Raw genomic sequence first — 19,485 nt, 5'->3', positions numbered from 1 at the left:
CACGAATCACAAAAAAACAAAAGTTCTTTGGTTCTCGTGTATTTCACGTCGAATGCAACCCAAATATACATTTGACTGTTAAAGCAGCTTTGAGAAGGCTGCAGAATTTGCATCGGCCTATTTGCGCGTGTGTGCGTGTAAGTGTGTGTGTTCAGGTGTGTGGCGTACGCCCTCCATCGACACGCTGACATCCGGGACACACCTTGCGGCCATGACCGAGTGGGCGGAGTCTCCTGTGAGGCAGGTGAGCATCCTCCTCCTCCCGTTTATTCCTTCCTTCGCTTCCCTCCTCGTCATCCGTTATTTGTTTTTTTCCGCTGGCGGTCATCATGGGCATGAGGTGTTTAGTGGGCAAATGTTTCCCGCTCCTGTTGGCCGGTTTAGCGCTGGACGTCGCCGGCCTCACGCTGCTGCTGGTGGGCGTATTCGCGGACGTGCGCGCGGCCGACGGACAGTTCTATGGCGACTTCTTCATCTTCACGGGCGCGCTCGTTATCTTCGTCAGTTTAGCCTTTTGGGTCATGTGGTACGCGGGCAACGTGCGCGTGACGCCGGGCGACCCGCGCGACGCCCGAGCGGAAGGCCTGGCCGCACGCCTCGTCCGCAAGCTGTCCGAGAGGCTCAGCCGGAAAATGGCGACGGCGATCCCGACGGCGGCCGGGGACGCGCGCGCGCACGACAACGGCGTGGCGGGGCGCTTGAGTCCCCACCGGGCCGGCCGTGTCACGTGGGGGAAGGCCACCGTCCACAATAACAACGAAACGGAGCCCCGAAACGACAACAACTTTCAAGGGTCCCGCCAGGAAAACTACAGCCAGGATGAAAACTACAACAAAGGATACGATAATGAAGGATACGATAATGAAGGATACGACCGTGAAATCTACGACAGCAAAGAAAACTACGACAAAGGGTACGACAGTGACGCAGACAACTATGAGAAGTACAACAAGGAGAAAAACGACAACTACAAAGAGGAAGGATACGACAGGGAAAGATATGTCACGGATGAGGACGGCAAAGATGAAGCTGAACAACTGTGACCCCTAAAACCAAGAAAACTACAACAAAGGTGACGTTCATGAAGCTTACATGAATGAAAACTACAAAAATGAAGAAGGTGTGACAGCTTTATGGACAGCAAGACCGCCAACTGTGAAGCTTTATCGATGGAAACCTCCAGTTGCCACAGCAACGGACACAGGAAAGCAAGTCATGTTAGCTCTATGAATTTCCATCACGGTCATGTGACAGCCGGCCGACCGGTTTGGCTTTGTTGACTCAACAAACACCAGGATCCTGGCGCACACGCACAACACAGCAGCACATTTGACTGCAAATATGAAGTGATTGGCAGCTTCTCACAAAGTGACTGGACGTCACCTATAGGCGAACACACAGCCAGGTCGTCTTTTAAGTGCTGTCGCGTAGCGTGGCTTTCCTGAAAATTAGTGAGACAGTGGTGCCTTGACTTAAAGGGTTTTCCGGTTGCTTATTTTTCGTCCAAAATATATAGCTTATTTATTTATTTTTTGTGCCGCAGTCGCCGATGCACTTTTTGCCTTTTTGGAGCAGGACAAACATAGATTTAAAATGAAAACACACGCAAGGAAGCTGCTGTAGACCACAACTCACGCCCAGCTGCTCACATGCAGGCTAACCAGCCAATCGGACTCCCATCTCCTGACATAATTCGCTAGGCCACGCCCCATTAAGGCACACGTCCAACATTTTCTGGGGGTGGGGGGGCTGTTTACAGTACATTATTATTTTTTTAATCGCACTGAACCCCTCAGGTGATAAATTTGTTAATTTGGGGGAAAAATATTTATTGTAAAACACAAAGCAGTGTTGGGCAAGTTAATTTCTGGAGGGGGGGGCACACTTTTTCATCAGTGTTTCTGCCACATAAGACCACTCACATCTTAACCAGATGTAGGACATAATACATCCTTAAGTACATTTCATTTTTGAAAATACATTTCTCAACACATGTATAGAAGATCCACTACCCTAAAGCAACAGCAAAATAACTACGTACTGTATTTTTTTTCCCCCAGTGCAAAGGACTCTCGTATAAAATTCAAACCATTCAAGGACGGCACAAAACTGCTGAACAAGAAGCCAATATTTAGTGCAAGAATTCTTCAGTCTGCTCACATTGTAGTGTACTGCAGTAGAAGACCAAGTGGAAGTGCAACTGAAACACTTCTACCATCTAGTGGTGATTGATGATATTACAGCTTAAAACTACAGTCGACCATAGTCACAGTTTGGTACACGAGGATTGGCCATATTTGCACATTTATTCATTCATCATATTTTGGACTTTTCTCCCATTTCCCTCGAATTTTTAATGGAAAACCTTTTGGGAATTATTCTAGAAAATGTCTCCCCCCCCCAAAAAAAGTTGCCCATCCCTGACATAGAGGAATTAATATACGGTTACACTGTACGATATTTTTGTCCATTGCTCTTGCTCTGTCACAATCTACGTATGTGTGTTCATTGTTTTAACAGTGTGTGACCTTAAAACGAAATGGTAGTGCTGCAATTGCGATAAAACCATGCCTAGAGCGTAACGTGTATCCCTTATTGTGGCTTATTGCGGTGGTGCCCGAGGAATGCAGGGAAAATGCCTGTAATCCTTTTCGAAGGATGTTAGCATGTTGACTGACTTGGTTGTTGATTGATGTGGCGATTGTCATGCAGTCCAAAAGCAGAAAGGCATCAGGAAGCAGTCCAACAAGTCGGCCCAGCGCAGGAATGAAGATGGACTTCTTCACGAACCAGCCTTTCCGCTCTACAATTGCTCAGGAGTCGTCTGAGGAGAGCCACCGGCATCCAAATCAGCTCAGTCGACGTCCGCTCGTCTCAGTCCGCCCATGGAGCCCAACAGATGCACGATCTTCTTCCTGGCTGTGGCCGTGATCCTGGACGTGGTGGGCTTACTGCTTTTCCTGGTGGGCATCTTCGCCTCATTGAGGTACTGGGACTTTTTTGTCTTTTCGGGACCCTTGCTGATCTTCTTGAGCATCTTCTTGTGGATCTTCTGGTACATGGGCGGCCTGCTAGTGCCCGAGGAGGAGCTGGACTTGCCCAAAAGCAATCTTGACCTGTCCTGAACCATACTGGACCAGAAGACAAGATCCAGACGCTGTTTCCTGGCTTTATTTTGACAACGGGTGAGCTGGAAGCTTTGTCATGTAAGGATTTCATTCTCAACATCCACCGAACTGGAAAAAAAATGGGCCAGGAGGGATCCAATGAAAAGATGGAGAAGGTTCCAAAACTTGAACTTGAACATTTTTGACGGATGTCCCCGTTGACGTTGATCACAGTTGACTTGTGAGCTGGAACATTTCTCGTTATCTTTGATAATCTTTGACATTAGTCGTGAATGAAGGAAGAGACACCCGTATGCCATCCGTTCGCAAGTTTTCTTGCATCCCCCACCCCACCCCACTACCCACCGTGATGAGTTTCCTCATGAATTTTTCCCTGGCCCAGATATGGGGCCCGAGACCGCTTTTTGCCAAGTTGCTTTATTTCAACTGTGAACCTGTCAAGCCCTCAGGGACCTTTTTTCTTTGGATTCAGTGATGTAAATTGACAAACAACATGACTAGCGGCACTGAAAGAAAACATGACATGGATTGTATAAAGAAGTGTGTAAAAAAAAAAAAAGTAAAAAACAAAAGGAATGGAAAGCACATAGTGTTGCGTCATCTCATTTATGAACTAATGTCAGTAGCAATGCAACAAGATTTCCCCAAATGACAATTTGCTAAATTATTTATTTATTTATTTTAATGCTGAGTCAAATTGTCATGTTCACGTTAGCTTTGTAAACATTTTTGATGCTGAGTGGGCCTGGTACAGTGCCATGACTACTTTTCTTAGCCCTTAGCGCTCTCAGTTTTTCATTTCACCGGCCCCTGTGTGTCTTAGTTGCCGCATATATTTTTAACACCCAATGATTCACAAGCCAAGAGTTACGAAATTTTGCTATTTTGGTCCCTATTTTCTGCCCCAAAATTTTAAAAAAATTTAAAACCCTCAAATCCATGGAGTAACAAACATTAAGTTAGCACACTTGACTTTATGTGGATGATAAAATGAGAACGTCATGTGTTAGTATTTACATGCTTTCTATTTGAAGTCACACTGGAATTGTCACTCGTTTGTGGTGTCAAAACTTGTCAAACCAGCGGTGCAGGCTTTTTACAGGAGGAGCATCCACTCGCCCCGGAAAGAGGAAACATCAACACACCTCTTAACTAAAATCACATTTGAGGTTCAAGTGCTAAAATGATTCTACCCCACACTGACCACATAGCGATATTCCAACGTCCATATCATTCATATGAACTCCCAAGTGCCGTGGCATCGTAATGCAAGTCTTTCTAGCTGTACTAGCTTTTGTTTGTATTTTGTTTTTTTGCTCAAAGCAGAAGTCCAACTTAACATGTCATAATGTGAAATGGATCACTCGTGACAACTTGCTGAACACGTGTTGACCAAGAGGACAATGAAAGCAACATGCCTCGGCCACGCCTCAACAGACACGTGAGGCGCCTGGACTTCTCCCAGACATGACGCGCATTTTTAATGGTCTCCATTTGGAGAGGAAGCGAACGAGTAATGGATCTCTCGCTCTGATCAAACCACTGCTCGCATGTCATCCCTGAGGGATTCCCAATGTGCCCTCCCTTCCTCTGTTGTGTTTGTAGGGCTGAAGGGTTGCCATAGTGCCGATCATCCTCATCTTCCTCATGTTTCAGATGATGATGATGATGATAGATGGTGTGGTTTGTGAAAGCTTAGTGACGTTCATTACACTAATGCTAAGTGTGCTGTCACCAGACCAGCAACAAAACAGATGAAACACTAGCGAGTCTAACAGAGATGAGGTCGTTGTCTGCTTTTAAGGCAGCGACAGCAGCAGGTGAAAGATCACCCAGAGGTCGCTGATGATTTACTTTTACAGCCTGGACGAGACCAGTAGGTAGTGTGAAATAATGGGAATATGACTTCACGGCAAATGTGCTTAAGCTTTGGCCACATTCAACTACACGCTGTCATAGACAAATTGATTAGATAGATAGATAGATAGATAGATAGATAGATAGATAGATAGATAGATAGATAGATAGATAGATAGATAGATAGATAGATAGATAGATAGATAGATAGATAGATAGATAGATAGATAGATAGATAGATAGTGTGTATATACAAATAATTTTTAAAAATTCAAAATGTATTACCAACTAAAATTAAGTGGAAATGATTTTTTTTACTTGTATTTTTCATATTTTAAAATTATGTAATTACAATAAAATATTACAACTCAAATTATTATTCTTATGGGCACTTTCAGAGAATTACTGATTTAAAAAACATTTTGACGAGAGTAGAAGAAGATGAATATGAAAAAAAAATGCTTAGGAGGAAATAATGTTTTTCTTCCCCCGCTGGGAAAAAGTCGTACAAGTGGCATCATGACGTCACCCCAAATAGCATGAAGAGAGTGTGTGGTGCTCTCTAGTGGCTGTTGGAGGTTACCGGCTAATTTTCTGCATTGACAGATACTGACAGCCATCCATTTTTGCATTGAAAAAATACTTTTTCTGAGGATGTACAGTATTTCACACAAATAAGTTTGCTTTATTAACAGAAACATTAATGTAACATTAGAAATGTATTGTCAACCCCGCACCACACGCATTTATTCATATATTCTCAGGAAATGATGATTCCCCCCCCCCCCGCACCATTCCTCTTCAAAAGCCAACTTTTCTCATCAAATCATAACTTTTTCCTCCTAGTTATGAATTTTAAAAAAATACATTCAGACTAAACTAAAACTAAAGATTTTTTGGGGTGGACAAGTTTCCCTTTTCGGCTAAACTGTTTTAAAATGATATAATATTCATCATCACTTGTAAAATAAATATGTACTGTGTAGCACTTGTTGTAATACTCAAAGATGCGTAGAAAGGAGTAAACGTAAACGTCGTCAAGGAATAAATTGGGATGAAATAGATATTGGAAAAAACAAACTGTGACAAATTGTTTGTCTCTGGTTACTTTTCACAATTGCTCGTTTGTATGGATAAAAGTTCCTCAGAGAAATAAATACTAAATAAATATATAATTCGAGTACAGCTAGCAGAAACATCTTCATTTAAGGAACTCTCTTTATGTACATTGATAATCCCCCCCCCCCCCCCGCCCCGCTCCCCAAACTGCTGATGCCGGCACAGACATGTGGGTACTGTCGTTTTTATATTTTGATCTTTTGTTTTTGAAGCGTGTTCGGTTTGGTATTTCGCCATTCCTCCGTCCTCCCATATGTGCAGAGAGTGCCCTTCAACCGATCTTGAATGTGTCCTCGGATTACTCCTCTTCTCCGATTGGTCGATTTCTCGGCACTGCATCAATGTCCGAGCATGCGATTGGCCAGCGGTGCCGTCAAACTACCCGGATTCAGCACCCACCCCTCCCTGGTTAGGTAGCGCGTCTCGGCGCTGGCCTTTCTCTCGGCGGTGGGTCGGAGCCGCTGTGCCCGGCCTCGCATGTTCGTTCCCCACCAAATCTCGTTTCTAAATTCGATGCCCCGCTTGTAGGTGACTCGGTTTCGGCCTCCACCACGTAACTCGTGTCGTGTTCATCGAGCCGCCCCTCGCGTTAACCATGGCTGCGGTGAGCGGCTCATCCGGGCCGGTGGCGCGGCTCGAGGGCCGCGAGTTCGAATACGTGATGAAGAAGCGCTCGGTGAGCATCGGCCGCAACTCGTCGCAGGGCTCCGTGGACGTCAGTATGGGACACTCGAGCTTCATCTCACGGCGGCACCTGGAGATCTTCACGACCAGCGACGAAGGCGGAGGAGGGGACTTCTACCTGCGCTGCCTGGGCAAAAACGGGGTCTTCGTAGACGGGGTGTTCCTCCGCCGGGGTGCCGCTCCGCTGCAGCTGCCGCCGATGTGAGTACTTGCAAACCCCCCCGCCTGGAACGATGGGACTTTAAGTTGGTAGGGCACGTGAAACTAAAGAAACAGGCGTCGCAATGTGGGGCTTTTCTCTTTTATTTCGTTTTTTCTTGGGTGGGGGTGCAGCACGTGTTTTAGCTTGTTAGCCCTTACGCTTCTCCTTCCTCCATCGTCTTTGTTGACATTCTTGTTAGCCACGTTAGCCCGTAGCTGCTGTTGAGCTAGCCCGGCCTAGCTCACGCGGCCTAATGTTGACTCACGGGTGCCTATTAATCCACTAAAGATGATATTTCGGAAAGACGTGATGGCCTTATTGAGTGTCGACCGGATTGCTAGCATGCGCATAGCATTAGCTGGGTGCTGGTGTGTATTGTGAATGGAGCCGCTGGACGTAAACAAACCCAAAGCGTCTCCGCCCCAGGTCGCGCGCACGCGCGCTCTCACTCACGCGCACGCATACACGTTCCTTTTTTGACCTCTACTATAAGAGCAAGTATTTATTAAGCTAGCACATTTGACGCTTTTAACTCCGGGCCAGCCATTTTCAGAACCCCTTTTGCTGGGATTAGCCACCGGTTTGTGGTGTTCTTTTATTATTGTTATTATTATTCGATTCATGTTATTATTCTATTCACAGACGAAGCAGCTTTTGTCACTGCTTCTTTGGCCTCTTTCGCTTCGAGATTACGTTGAGCTCTAAATTCCCGCCGAAGGTGGATGTTTCCTAACTAAAGTCTTCAACATTACGTCCAAATCAGGTTGAGCAGCCGAGTATGTTGAAACACGCAAAGAATTACATCTCTGGTCGTTGGGGTCTCCTGATAATGCAAACAAGCAAGCTTTTGTCACTCGCCCGGTTAGTTTCTTGATTACGACGAATTTGAAATTCATGAGTCATTGTGCAAACTATAAAACATGCCCCGAATCAATGCCATTTTCCTGGTTTGCACTTGAGAACTCGTACTTGGATGTAGGCTGTACATCCACAGACAATAACACAACTAAGTCGGTTTAGTAAAAGTCATATTTACTGTTTTGGTGACATGTTTCATGGAAACGTGAACAGAAAGGCCTTCAAGAATCATGTTTTGACACCATTCAAAGTCTATACATGATTGAGAACTGTAAGTCTTGAGCCCAAGGCAGATTTTTTTAGAATGAGAGGTGCCTTTTGTTCTCCTTGTATTTTATATTTCGTCATCAAATCATATTTCGTTTTAGTTACCCCCCCCCCCCCCCCCTCAAATAAATGCCCGGAGTACTGTTCAGATTAAGATTGCGACCGACACATGAAGCAATATTTTCTTAGGAAACCTTTTGCAATCCTTTGAAACTCGTTCAGTGTGTTGTTTGTTTGTTCGTGTTAACTGGAGGGGATCATTTTGTTCCAAGACTCCATTTGTGTTAATGAGCATCCTCAATCCAATCGTGTGGAAAATGTGTTTCCTTTTTTTTCCAAACATGGTGAAAAGGTCACATTTTGTTATAAGAAATTGGGCCAGAGTTTTCAATTTGTCTGCATGAAAACTGCCCAACGTTTCGAGACTTGAGAGGCCTCGTTTCTTGTCTGTCTCGTCTTGGCTCGCTATGTGTGAATGCCTCCAAAGCAAAGCGCGTGTCGCACAATGATGACATGATCGCACATCCATATGGGCAACTACATACAGCAACAAACCTCCTCCCTGCTTGTTGCCCGGATTCCTCGGTGCTGATGTCAACACCCGCGTTCTTGTCCCACCCCCGCACATTCCCGCCTTACTCCCTCTCCCGCCCTCGTTTGTTGACATTGCGCCTTCGGGCTGACGCTAACGCCAAAAGTTGGAGATGTAAACGGAGCATTTGCAACAATTTTGCATTTGAAAAGTAAAAAAAAAAGAGGAGTCTTGTCTTTGGTTGGCCCTGTGCAGATGAAGGGACCCGTGTTTGGTATTTGAGGATTCTTAGGACACGCGGACGTGTCTTCCGTCTTGTTATTTGAGGGTGATGTCATTACAACTCTCATAAAAAAAGAGTAAATACCAAACCTCCCCACTATAGACAAATGAGAACACTACACCTTCGATCAAATAAAAATATGTCACGGTTGTTTTTTTTTCCTTGAGAGAAATGTAAACAATTGGCGCTTAAAAAAAATTGTGCTTTGAACAAATATTGCCGTGAATAATTTGTGACACATGCTCCTCCTTTGTGTTGGCATGGAGTCATCGGTGAGGTGTGGTTGCTTTCCAGAAACGCAGAATTTGTGGTGTAACTCTTTTTGGAATGATTAGACGACAAGTAAAAGTTGGCGCACAACGTCCGCCTCGGAATCTTGACATTAAGGTCTTTCCACGCGGCCTCATGTTGCTGCAGAGCCATGCGGCGCTCCGTGTAGAAACAAGTTGCCGTGCTGGCGCCGTTCCAGGAGGAAAGGCGCGTCAAAGACAGTGTTCAAAATTCAGAATCGTTTTCCACGAAGAAGATGTTGACTGGCTGACATAATTGACACAAGGTAACATCAACACCTCTTCGCGAATTTACTTAATTTTTGCCCCGCGGCCCGAGTGAGTGTCGTGGTGCTCAAAGGTGAGCAACCTGCGCTTACGGTTGTCAACTACAATCTAATGGCGCACACATCACTCACTAGGTGAGGCCTCGCCCTTTTAATGCCACGTATGTTCAAAATCGCACATATGTGAGGAAGCAGACGTCAATAAAACCTGTACCTCACATGCATATTTTGTATTGGTATTAGCGTTGCTAATTCTCTTTTTTTAACTGATGGAATAATCGAAAAAAATGTGTTCCTTTTCCATCCATTCAGGTGCACGTTCAGGTTCCCCAGCACCAACATCAAGATCACCTTCACGGCTTTGTCCAGCGGCAGGAAAACGAGGCGCGAAGCCCCCGAGTCTCCCGTCAAACCGGCGCAGCCTCACTTTGCGCCGCTCACCATCAACATTCCCGACAACCTCGCCCACCTCATGAGTCCGCTCCCCTCGCCCACCGGAACCATCAGGTAACCTGCGCCGAGCCTCGTCGCAACCGCCGACGCGTCCGTCGCATCGCGTCGTGTCACCTCGACAGCTGTTTAAAGCACGGCCGAAAGTCCGGTCCTTGAAATGTCCGATCTGACCTTGCTTCGCGTGCGCTGACCTTGACGGTGATGTGCCGTCGTATCTCTTGTGGCATCTCGGTCTTCAGCGCCGCCAACTCATGCCCGTCCAGCCCTCGGGGGGCCGGCTCGTCGGGGTACCGCATGGGGGGCCGCATGGTGAGCTCGGCCGAGCTGCAGCTGCTCAACGAGAACTCCCAGCCTGAAAACGACAAGGACGCTTCGGGCGAAGACAGTCCCAAGGTGAGAGTCCCAAGTGGAAAACAAGTGCGGTGAAATGATGATCACGCTTTCACAAATCTGCCATTTGGCGGTTTGTTTCCTGTGGAATCTATCCTTTTTTTTAAAAAATTATTTATTTTTTAAATATCCCTATTTATGTGTTTTTGTGCCACAAGCTGGCACAGAAGCTCCGACAAATAAAAAAGTAGGAATTGATGTCAAGTAAATAATTTTTTTTAATCATCTTTAATCTCTAATCTTGGCAAGATGTGTTTGAAATGCTTATTTTTTATTCTTTGTTGGCGAACGGCAAGCCGAGCAATATCGACAGAATTATTGAGCGGTCGGCCAGGCTTATTCAAAAGTTTGGAGGAGCCGAAATGAATGAAGTTGACCCGACTGTGGCTGCGAATAGTCGCTGGAGTTGAAGTGGTTGTTTTTGGTCAGGACGACTCCAAGCCGCCTTACTCGTACGCTCAGCTGATCGTCCAGGCCATCACGCTGGCCCCGGACAAGCAGCTGACACTCAACGGCATCTACAATCACATCACCAAGAACTACCCCTACTACAGAACCGCCGACAAGGGCTGGCAGGTCAGTTTGATTGACGCCCGCGGCGACGGGGCCCCCGCTCATATTCCTCGTTTGCTTCCTGCCGCAGAACTCCATCCGCCACAACCTGTCGCTGAACCGCTACTTCATCAAGGTGGCGCGCTCGCAGGAGGAGCCCGGCAAAGGTTCCTTCTGGAGGATAGACCCATCGTCCGAGGGCAAGCTCATTGACCAGGCCTTCAGGAAACGACGGCCCCGCGGCGTCCCCTGCTTCAGGACGCCGCACGGGCCCCTCTCCTCCAGGTGTGCCTGGCGCTCACATCATCACATGACAACTGCTGAATTGACTCAAGAAATGCCAATCGGGTGCACATCAGGGGTGCCCAAACTTTTGAAACCAAAGATTGACTTTTCGATCAAGCAACCTCCCGCGATCGACCCCGTTGCCGCGCACGCAACATACACACGCACGACATGATGAGCAATATCCTGACACGGAGGCATGCGACGCACTTTTGCAGCCTATTAACCTTCGTAGCTCACACGTACCGTTTTAAAGTGCTTCCGTCGGCCTTCTGGATTCCCGTGCCCTCGGCGAATTGTACACGAAACAAACTCTGACTGAGAATAATGATAACGATAAAAGATATGGCGCAACAGCTCCGATCACAAGCTGCAATTGCAGACTGCTGAGCGCTAACAACTTCCGGTGACGCAGGTCAAAGATTTATCTGCTTTATTTGATTTTTTTAAAATACGTTTTTGTGAAAATGAGACTGATAGGATGATTAGGGGGCAGTGTACATTAACACCAAAAATATACAGTATATTACCGTATTGGCCCGAATATAAGATGGTGTTTTTTGCATTGGAAATAAGGCTGAAAGAAGGGGGTCGTCTTATATTTGGGGTCTCTGCATTATACCTGACCCTAGATGGCGCCAGATATCATTGAAGCCAATGCTCGCCAGGCCAAAGTGAACTCCTGCCACAAAGAATGAAAAGAGAAGAAAATAATAGAAGAGATAACAGAAAATGGAGAAACGTGGTGACAATCTGGAGAACAGTGGGTCGAAGATCGGCCAGGTTACCCGGCAGCTGAGGAGAAGTTATGATGTTCATTTACATTTCAAAAATCAGAAGCCAATGTGATTGCACTTTAGATTGGAATGAGGCAAAATAACATGCTTTTTCTCTCAAATATATTGTTAGAATCCTTTTGTTTATTTTCTGTATCAAAATTAATTTAAGAAAATAAGATAAGAAAACCTTTATTAGTCTAGCAATGGAGAAATTCCCAATTCGCGGCAGCAAAGTTATGAATGGAAGAAGTAGAACAACAAAATATAGGAGCTGCTGGAAAGGTAGCCACTCTCGCGGCGCCATTTTGAAGTCAAAAATAACACAACACATAGGACACAGACAGTCGTGCAATCTTCACCACTTTTCTGCACACACTTTGTTGTCTGAAGCAGTTCTAGATGAAAGAGGAGAGGATCAAAGTGTCCTTTCACCAGTGGGTCAGAGACATCATTCTGAAAAATGTGCACACGTCTGCTACAAGCTAAGTTTTGAAAGCAAATTTGGTGTTCAAAAGGTCTTTTTGCAAACTTGAGTCTTGGAAAAGAGGGGGTCGTCTTCGGTATCCGTGCCAATACGGTACTATTGTGTGCACAAAGACACACTAATGGTTGTTTGTTTATTTTCCCCTCATTACCCCTCGCGATCGACTCGGGACCAGTCGCCGATTTACTTGTCGATCGCGATCGAGGTCATGGGCACTCCTGCTGTAGAAGGATACCGGAAGTGTATTGAAGAATGTGTGACGTGTCTTTTGGAACATTTGGTGGATGTTGCTTCTCCCCGCAGGAGCGCCCCAGCTTCCCCCAACCATTCGGGGGTGCTGTCGGCTCACTCCAGCGGCGTGCAGACCCCTGACAGCTTGTCCCGAGAGGGCTCCCCGGTCCCCATGGAGATAGACACCTCCTCCGTAGCCCCCGCTGCCCCCACCGCAGTGGTCCAACCCAAACTGGCCGTCATCCAAGAAGCTCACTTTGCACAGAACACACCAGGTTGGTTTTCGGCTTTGTCCAACGATTGTGGCCGTCGCTCGATGGCGGATAGATACAATTGATGGATGGGGGGCGGTGTGTAATCCGACGCCGTTCCAGGCTCTCCAGTCGGCAACCAGCCGGTGCTGATCGCGCTGCAGGGTCAGCTACCTCAAAACATCAAGCCGGTCACCTACACCATGGCGTCGCCGGTCAGCACCGGCTCCTCCCAGCCTGTCCAGACAGTCCAGACGGTCCACGTGCTGCAGCAAATCCCCGCCGGCGCCACCGCCGTCATCACGCAGCCGGCCGCCGCCGTCGTCATCAGCAAGAGCGAACTGCAGATGCAGGAGAACGGAGAGCGAGCTGATGGCAAAGGTGGGTCAGTGTGGTGTCAAAACGGTAGAATTCTTCCCGCGCGTGACTGTTCCACATTCTTTCCACTTTGTCCTTTTTTTTTTCCCGCCATCGTGAAACGGCCCACAAATCCTCTCGTCACTTTCTACCAGCTATGGATATTATCTCGCACTCTGACTCTCGAATCTTTCTCGTTATCACATCAAGGAATGACTTGCATGTATATTTTTTCATCCGGGAAAAAAAAATTGTGATGAAATGAATGGTGACAATTTTTAGTCCGAACCGAAAATTAACACTGTAAGTCTCGAACCTTCAGTTTTCACGCTCATTCCCCAAAATCGAGCAAGCCCAGTCGTGTCGCGGCCACTGGCGGCTGGTCCTTACTTCTAAGGACCACTTCTAAGCACCATTCCGGCACAGCATGGTGGCATCCAAATGAACGCGAAGCTTTCCGGTGCAAATGTTTATCTGTCGCATATACGGTAGTTGATGAAAAGTAAAGTTGCTTCCTTCAACTCTGTTTTCTGATTTTTGCGAGATCATTCCGATCTGACGCACGCAAATCTGAAGTCGCTGACTATGGTTAAAGGTTTGCCGTTAGCTCCTTTTTAATCATTTTATAAAGCTTTACTTCTACACTTTCATTTTTAATCGAGACATGTTTTTTCTTTCTTTCTTTTATTTATTTGTTTACATTTTATTCTTGTCTTGTGTTCTTAGATCTCGTGGTGTATGATGGTTGAAATAAACTTGCCGCGACATGGGTTGGCGATTACACCTCAAGAATCCTTTAAGATTGAGACTGAGTGGGCAATCGTATGAGGGCCTCCTAATTCAAATGCATTCAAAAAATACCCCGTATGCGAGTTAACGCATGGATGGCACTAAACAGGTGGATTGTTAAAAAAAAAAATCCCCATCTTTCCTATTCCAAACTCGGAAGGTTCTGCTCCACGTTCTGATAATTCCCTCCTTCGCCACATTCCAGCTTTTCACAGTAAAATTCTCAAATTCAAACCATTGCACAATTCAAACTATTCCAACCAGTCTCACGTTCAACGCTTCAACTATTGGACCAGAATTTTAGTCACATGTCAGCTCTTCAACTTTGGTGTTCTGTGACCAAATCAACAGCCCCCCGCCCCCTTTTTTTAAAACGTGTGTGTTTCCGTGTTCCCTCAGTGAAAGTGGAGGCGGTGCCCAGTGTCACGGGCGCGGTGGGTCGCATCATCCAGACGTCGGCGGCGTCCGGGCCCATGCAGACCGTCGCCATCCTGGGTCAACACCAGCTGCCAGTTAAGACGATCACGCAGAACGGAAACCACAGCATCACCACCGCCATACAGAGCAGCGGTCAGAACACGCACGCATCTACCTATACAGCGCCTCCCACGATAAACGACACTCGACGTTACTGCAACAATCGGTCTGTCGCCCTTCAGGTCCGTCCGTGGCGAACCCGCTTCACCTGCTGGCTGACCACGCCTCCGCCTCAGCATCGCTGCCCACCATCAAGCGGCAGAGCAGCGACCAGCAGGCGGGCGGCGGTGCGCCGCCCGACGCCAAACGGGCCAAAACGGAGGATGAGGCCAGGCCGGCGGACAACGGTAACAACTAAGCTCCTTAACGGATCCATGCCACACCCCACCAACCCAGCACCGAGGGAGCGTCCACCATCACCACCCTCACCTGTCCTTTCTTTTACTTGTCACGAGGGCTCCCCAAAAAAAGGAGGAAATTTCAGGTAGAGTTTCGGAAAATTTCCGGGAAATTTCAGTTATGTTTCTGGGAAGTTCCAGTCATGCCTAAAAAAAAAAAATCCGGATACATTTCTGCAACTCTTCTGGGTACATTTTGTTTAACGTTTCTGGGAAATTTTCCGTAATTTTCTGGGAAATTTTCGATAAAATCCGGACACTTTTCAGTACATTTCCGGAAAGTTTGTTTTTGTTGTTGTTAATTTGTGGAAAGTTTGGGGACGTTTCCATGGGAAGTTCATCTTGGCAGTTTTGGGAAATATTCTGAATTGTGATGTTTTCACGGGAATTAACGGAGAGTTGACGGATCGTTTCATTGGTAAGCTATCGCATCCAAGCATAAATAGAAACATTTTGTTTTGTCACATACCCGTTCAAGATCCATCGCTCTCTTGCTTATGTGAACAAGCAAGATCGTAAGCAAGCCCTGCTGTAACCATTTTCAAAACCGTTGAGTCATTCACCCCATAAAAATCGAGATACTTGCCTATAGAGGCACGAAGTGGAGCCCTTCAACTCACTTCAACACAGTGTGTTGCACCGAGATGGTGCTAAAACAACACTTTTACATTTGTTTGGAAATTGAATTGGAAAACAATTCAGAGAAATTTGGAGGGTCCCTTTTTGAAATTTTAATTTAGAAAATCCGCCATGTGACAGCTCGTAAGTGGAAAAAGTGGTCGGATAAGATATGGTACCACCATACTTGTTGTAGTCTGAACTACGCTCAGAATAAATTGTCCCCGAGTTACACAACCAACTAAAAATTTGAAATTTCTAATGCGGGGGAAATTTAGAATGAACCAAAAAGGCAGCAGGACTTGCTCCCTTGCCTTACAGAGAGCAAATGTTCTCCAATAATTGACATTCATTACAATTGACATGCAAAGGGGGAGGGGGGAATCCTCCATGGATAATATGTGTGGGAGGGGGGGTGACGAAAAAAAGCAAATATGCAAGGGTTTCTGGGAATAAGGTTCTCTCAAAGAATGTACGAAATGGCAACAGCGAAAATGTTGTTGATCACGGTGTCCCGGATCAACTTCGTTTGAGCTTTTGCAGCTATTCTGAGTTCACAACAGCTGTTTTGTTCCTGAAATAGATGTTTCCGATAGATGTCCACTTGAAGGCCTTTGTGTGTGACGCTTCCAGTCTCTCTGTTGCTGACGACACGATAGGAAAAGCTCATTGGCAGCTCCCCTTAAAAAACGGCCGGTTACCATGGCGACACTTCAAAAAAGATGTTCTGAGACTGCCAAAGAGCTTGGCGTGTCGTCAGCAGCTTCCAACTGGAGGAGTCACAGAAACGCTTACAAGTGGACATCTTTGGAAAGTTCACTTCCTGTTTAGTCCTGGGAAAGGTTTTAAAAAAAAAAAAACAATTCTGGAATTTCGCAACCCTGCTTGTCTCGCCTGAGGTGCCAAAAGAGAAGCGAAGAGTGAAAAGGAGAAAAAAAAAGAACGGTGTTGAATGGACAGGCCAAACACAACCGCCTTACATCCGCCTTTAGCGCCACACCTCTGTCGCATCTACCTCAGCAGAACGGAGCCCCTCCCACCACCACCACCACTTGAACTTTTTCATCCAGGCCGGCTGGGTGGCGGCCATCTTACAAAAACGGATTCCTCCACACTTGGCAGCTAGCCGCTCAACTCGCAACTTCCTATCCCGCAACAGCGCCACCGTGTGGAGCGGAGGACTTTTTTTTCTTTGTTTCTTTGTTTTCACTTCCAAAAATGAAGGCAACGAGCTTGTTGAAAGACCGGGAAACCAGACCTATACCCCCGTGGCAAGCCTATTTGACCATTTATTCCATGTTCTTGCGCTCCATCAGGTCCACGTACTAGTACACTCTGCACTAGTAAGAGAATTAGGCACAATAGTCGAACTAGGATGCACTCATCGAAAAATTGGCTTGCACTGAAAAAAAACCCCTTAATTTTTGGTTGCACTCGATTAAAATGTGTTAAACTAACACATTTGTTTTTGTGGAGGAAAATGGGAAAATTCCCCCACTGTACTAACAATTTTTCCACTACTAGTGCATCTCTCCATCAGACGGATCGAGATCTAGAAAGATGAAATGGCTTCAATATTCTTGATATATAAGATCCATTTATTAGTACACTCTTTGTCCTTCATAGCAGAAGACCAATGGGGTCCCCCCACCCCACACTACTAGTGCCACTTTTGGTCTACTGGTACTACCTTACACTGGATTGCAAGGAAATCTACTTGTACTAGTAGGCACTTTTTCCTCACTAGTAGGACAACTTCCATTTTAGCGGTAAAGAAAAAATGTGCACTATTAACTGTGTGCTACGAGTGCTACTTGTGACATCAAATGTTAGTACTCAACAGTTCACCATTTCCAAGTTGTACTAAGAGCCTACTTGTACATGGACGTGTAGCTGGAACAAGTGGCAAAGTGGCTTTTCGGAAGCTTCCTGCCTGGAATTTTGTGACACCTTGTCACAAAATTTTGTGACACACCACACTGGAAGACTTGAAGAAAGACCAATCCCGCATGAGAGCGAGAGAGAAAAAGAAAAGAAAACCCACACACCCGCACTTGATTCATTGTCCTCTTTTTTTCTCGTTTGTTTTGATTACATTGTCATCTCCTTTTTTCATGCTTTGTCTCCCTCTGGCTGGCAGAAAAAAAAATAAAGGAACCCCCAACGTTTGCATCAGAATTTGAGTCAGCACCCCACCTGCGGGTTTCTGATTGTAAACGCCATAAAGGAAGAATAATGCTTGTTCAGCCTCAGTGGAGAAAATGTTTTTTTTTTTAAATAAATTAATTTAAAGTCTTTGTCATCACTTCTTGGTCCTTTTTTCACATCTCAACCAACTGGACTTGATGGGAGGAATTAAACATTACATTTTAGGAGTATGTCGCTAAAAAAAATAAAATGTGACATTTTTACGCATATTTTTATACAGCTGAAAGGCTTTACAAATGCAAAACTAAGGAATGTTCAAAAGTAATTACATTTTGAACAACAAGATTTTTTCTGAACAAAATGTTGCGTTTTCATTCTGTAATTTACATTTGTGTTCGATTTAAGGAAACTACAGATTTTTTTTCTAACTTTAAATCAGATTGTGGATCATTTTAATGGTCTTAATTTCCTTTAATATCGTGAAAAGGGGCGGCCCGGTAGTCCAGTGGTTAGCACGTCGGCTTCACAGTGCAGAGGTACCGGGTTCGATTCCAGCTCCGGCCTCCCTGTGTGGAGTTTGCATGTTCTCCCCGGGCCTGCGTGGGTTTTCTCCGGGTGCTCCGGTTTCCTCCCACATTCCAAAAACATGCGTGGCAGGCTGATTGAACACACTAAATTGTCCCTAGTTGTGAGTGTGAGTGCGAATGGTTGTTTGTTTCTGTGTGCCCTGCGATTGGCTGGCAACCGATTCAGGGTGTCCCCCGCCTACTGCCCGGAGACGGCTGGGATGGGCTCCAGCACCCCCCGCGACCCCAGTGAGGATCAAGCGGTACGGAAGATGAATGAATGAATGAATGAATCGTGAAAAGGAGGATGAGCGTTTGTCCCCGTTGCGTAACCGGGTGGGTTCCGTCCATACCTCATATGGCCACACGAGGGCGCCAAAGACTATTGAACAAAACGTGGAGGCCAACGCTCCAAATCCTTTTGTACCGCTTGCTTGAATAATTCCAAACACTGGTAATCATCTACCCAAAAAACGGACCACTTCACCAGTTGCCCTCAATTTTTATCCCCTGAAAATCGCGTGACATTTCAAATCGTGCACTTTGTGCGCTACCTTTCAAGATGCATTGTGGGAAACAATTTGAAGAATTTCAAAATGCCGTTAGTCCACTGAAGTTCTCAGAATGGAGTCTATGTCCTTTGTGTACTCTGTCCACTACTTTGTGCGTTTGCAGGAAGTGGCGGGCAGAAATGCGGGCTGATGACGGCTCACACAGTCGCCCTGTAAGGACCGCTCTTTTGCATCGTTTACATGCCTCTACGGCGGGATGCAAACATGCTTCCGTAGGTGGCGTCTCCATGGAAACCGCGCTCAGCGGACAAAAAAAACTTCATTCACAAAACGGTCGTCCCAAGAACCAATGAGTAGAGCTCCCAAGGGCCTATTCTAAAAGAAAAAAAGGAACATACTGTAGCTCGCCAGGCATTGTCATTTCCGCGGACTACCATTTTCAAAATGTGAACAATTGATGTTCTTGATATATCTCATTTTCTGAATGTTGTCGAAAGGTACGTTGAACCAAGTTGTAGTCTTGCTTCTTCCTGGACACGAAGGCCGAGACTGTGGCAAACGGACTTGGCCCATAAGCGGGCCAAACTATTTGTGGCAATCCTCCGTCTGTTTCGCTTGACACAAATAACTCAAAGCGATCGAACACGCCTGAAGAGCTATTTTCAGAGACAAATCCAATTGAGGGTTTTCTGTTCCGGTTGTTGACCGC

General features: G+C 46.1%; 2 protein-coding genes across 2 annotated transcripts; both read left to right on the top strand.

The window, feature by feature from the left end:
* The first annotated feature begins 279 nt into the window (after positions 1-279).
* Positions 280-3,792, top strand: LOC127590081 (transmembrane protein 238-like). Its single transcript, XM_052049506.1, has 2 exons — positions 280-1,072; positions 2,713-3,792. The coding sequence occupies exon 1, from the start codon at positions 330-332 to the stop codon at positions 1,041-1,043; it is 714 nt and encodes a 237-aa protein (XP_051905466.1). The 5' UTR covers positions 280-329; the 3' UTR covers positions 1,044-1,072; positions 2,713-3,792.
* A 2,698-nt stretch (positions 3,793-6,490) lies between these two features.
* On the top strand, positions 6,491-17,855 carry LOC127590076 (forkhead box protein K2-like). The gene is made up of 9 exons (XM_052049500.1): positions 6,491-6,989; positions 9,799-9,993; positions 10,179-10,332; positions 10,759-10,905; positions 10,973-11,166; positions 12,733-12,935; positions 13,035-13,292; positions 14,457-14,627; positions 14,717-17,855. The coding sequence occupies exons 1-9, from the start codon at positions 6,700-6,702 to the stop codon at positions 14,890-14,892; spliced, it is 1,788 nt and encodes a 595-aa protein (XP_051905460.1). The 5' UTR covers positions 6,491-6,699; the 3' UTR covers positions 14,893-17,855.
* Positions 17,856-19,485: the final 1,630 nt, after the last annotated feature.

Source organism: Hippocampus zosterae, chromosome 17, assembly GCF_025434085.1.
Source record: "Hippocampus zosterae strain Florida chromosome 17, ASM2543408v3, whole genome shotgun sequence".
In the NCBI taxonomy this organism is placed as follows: Eukaryota; Metazoa; Chordata; class Actinopteri; order Syngnathiformes; family Syngnathidae; genus Hippocampus; species Hippocampus zosterae.
The sequence above is the reverse complement of the archived record's forward strand: the minus strand, read 5'-3'. Positions and strand labels throughout refer to the sequence as shown.

Coding starts and splice junctions, on each gene's coding strand:
- LOC127590081 (XM_052049506.1), top strand. CDS start 330: ATGGGCATGAGGTGTTTAGTGGGCAAATGTTTCCCGCTCCTGTTGGCC.
- LOC127590076 (XM_052049500.1), top strand. CDS start 6,700: ATGGCTGCGGTGAGCGGCTCATCCGGGCCGGTGGCGCGGCTCGAGGGC. Junction 6,990..9,798: donor CCGCTGCAGCTGCCGCCGAT/GTGAGTACTTGC, acceptor CCATCCATTCAG/GTGCACGTTCAGGTTCCCCA. Junction 10,333..10,758: donor CGGGCGAAGACAGTCCCAAG/GTGAGAGTCCCA, acceptor GTTTTTGGTCAG/GACGACTCCAAGCCGCCTTA.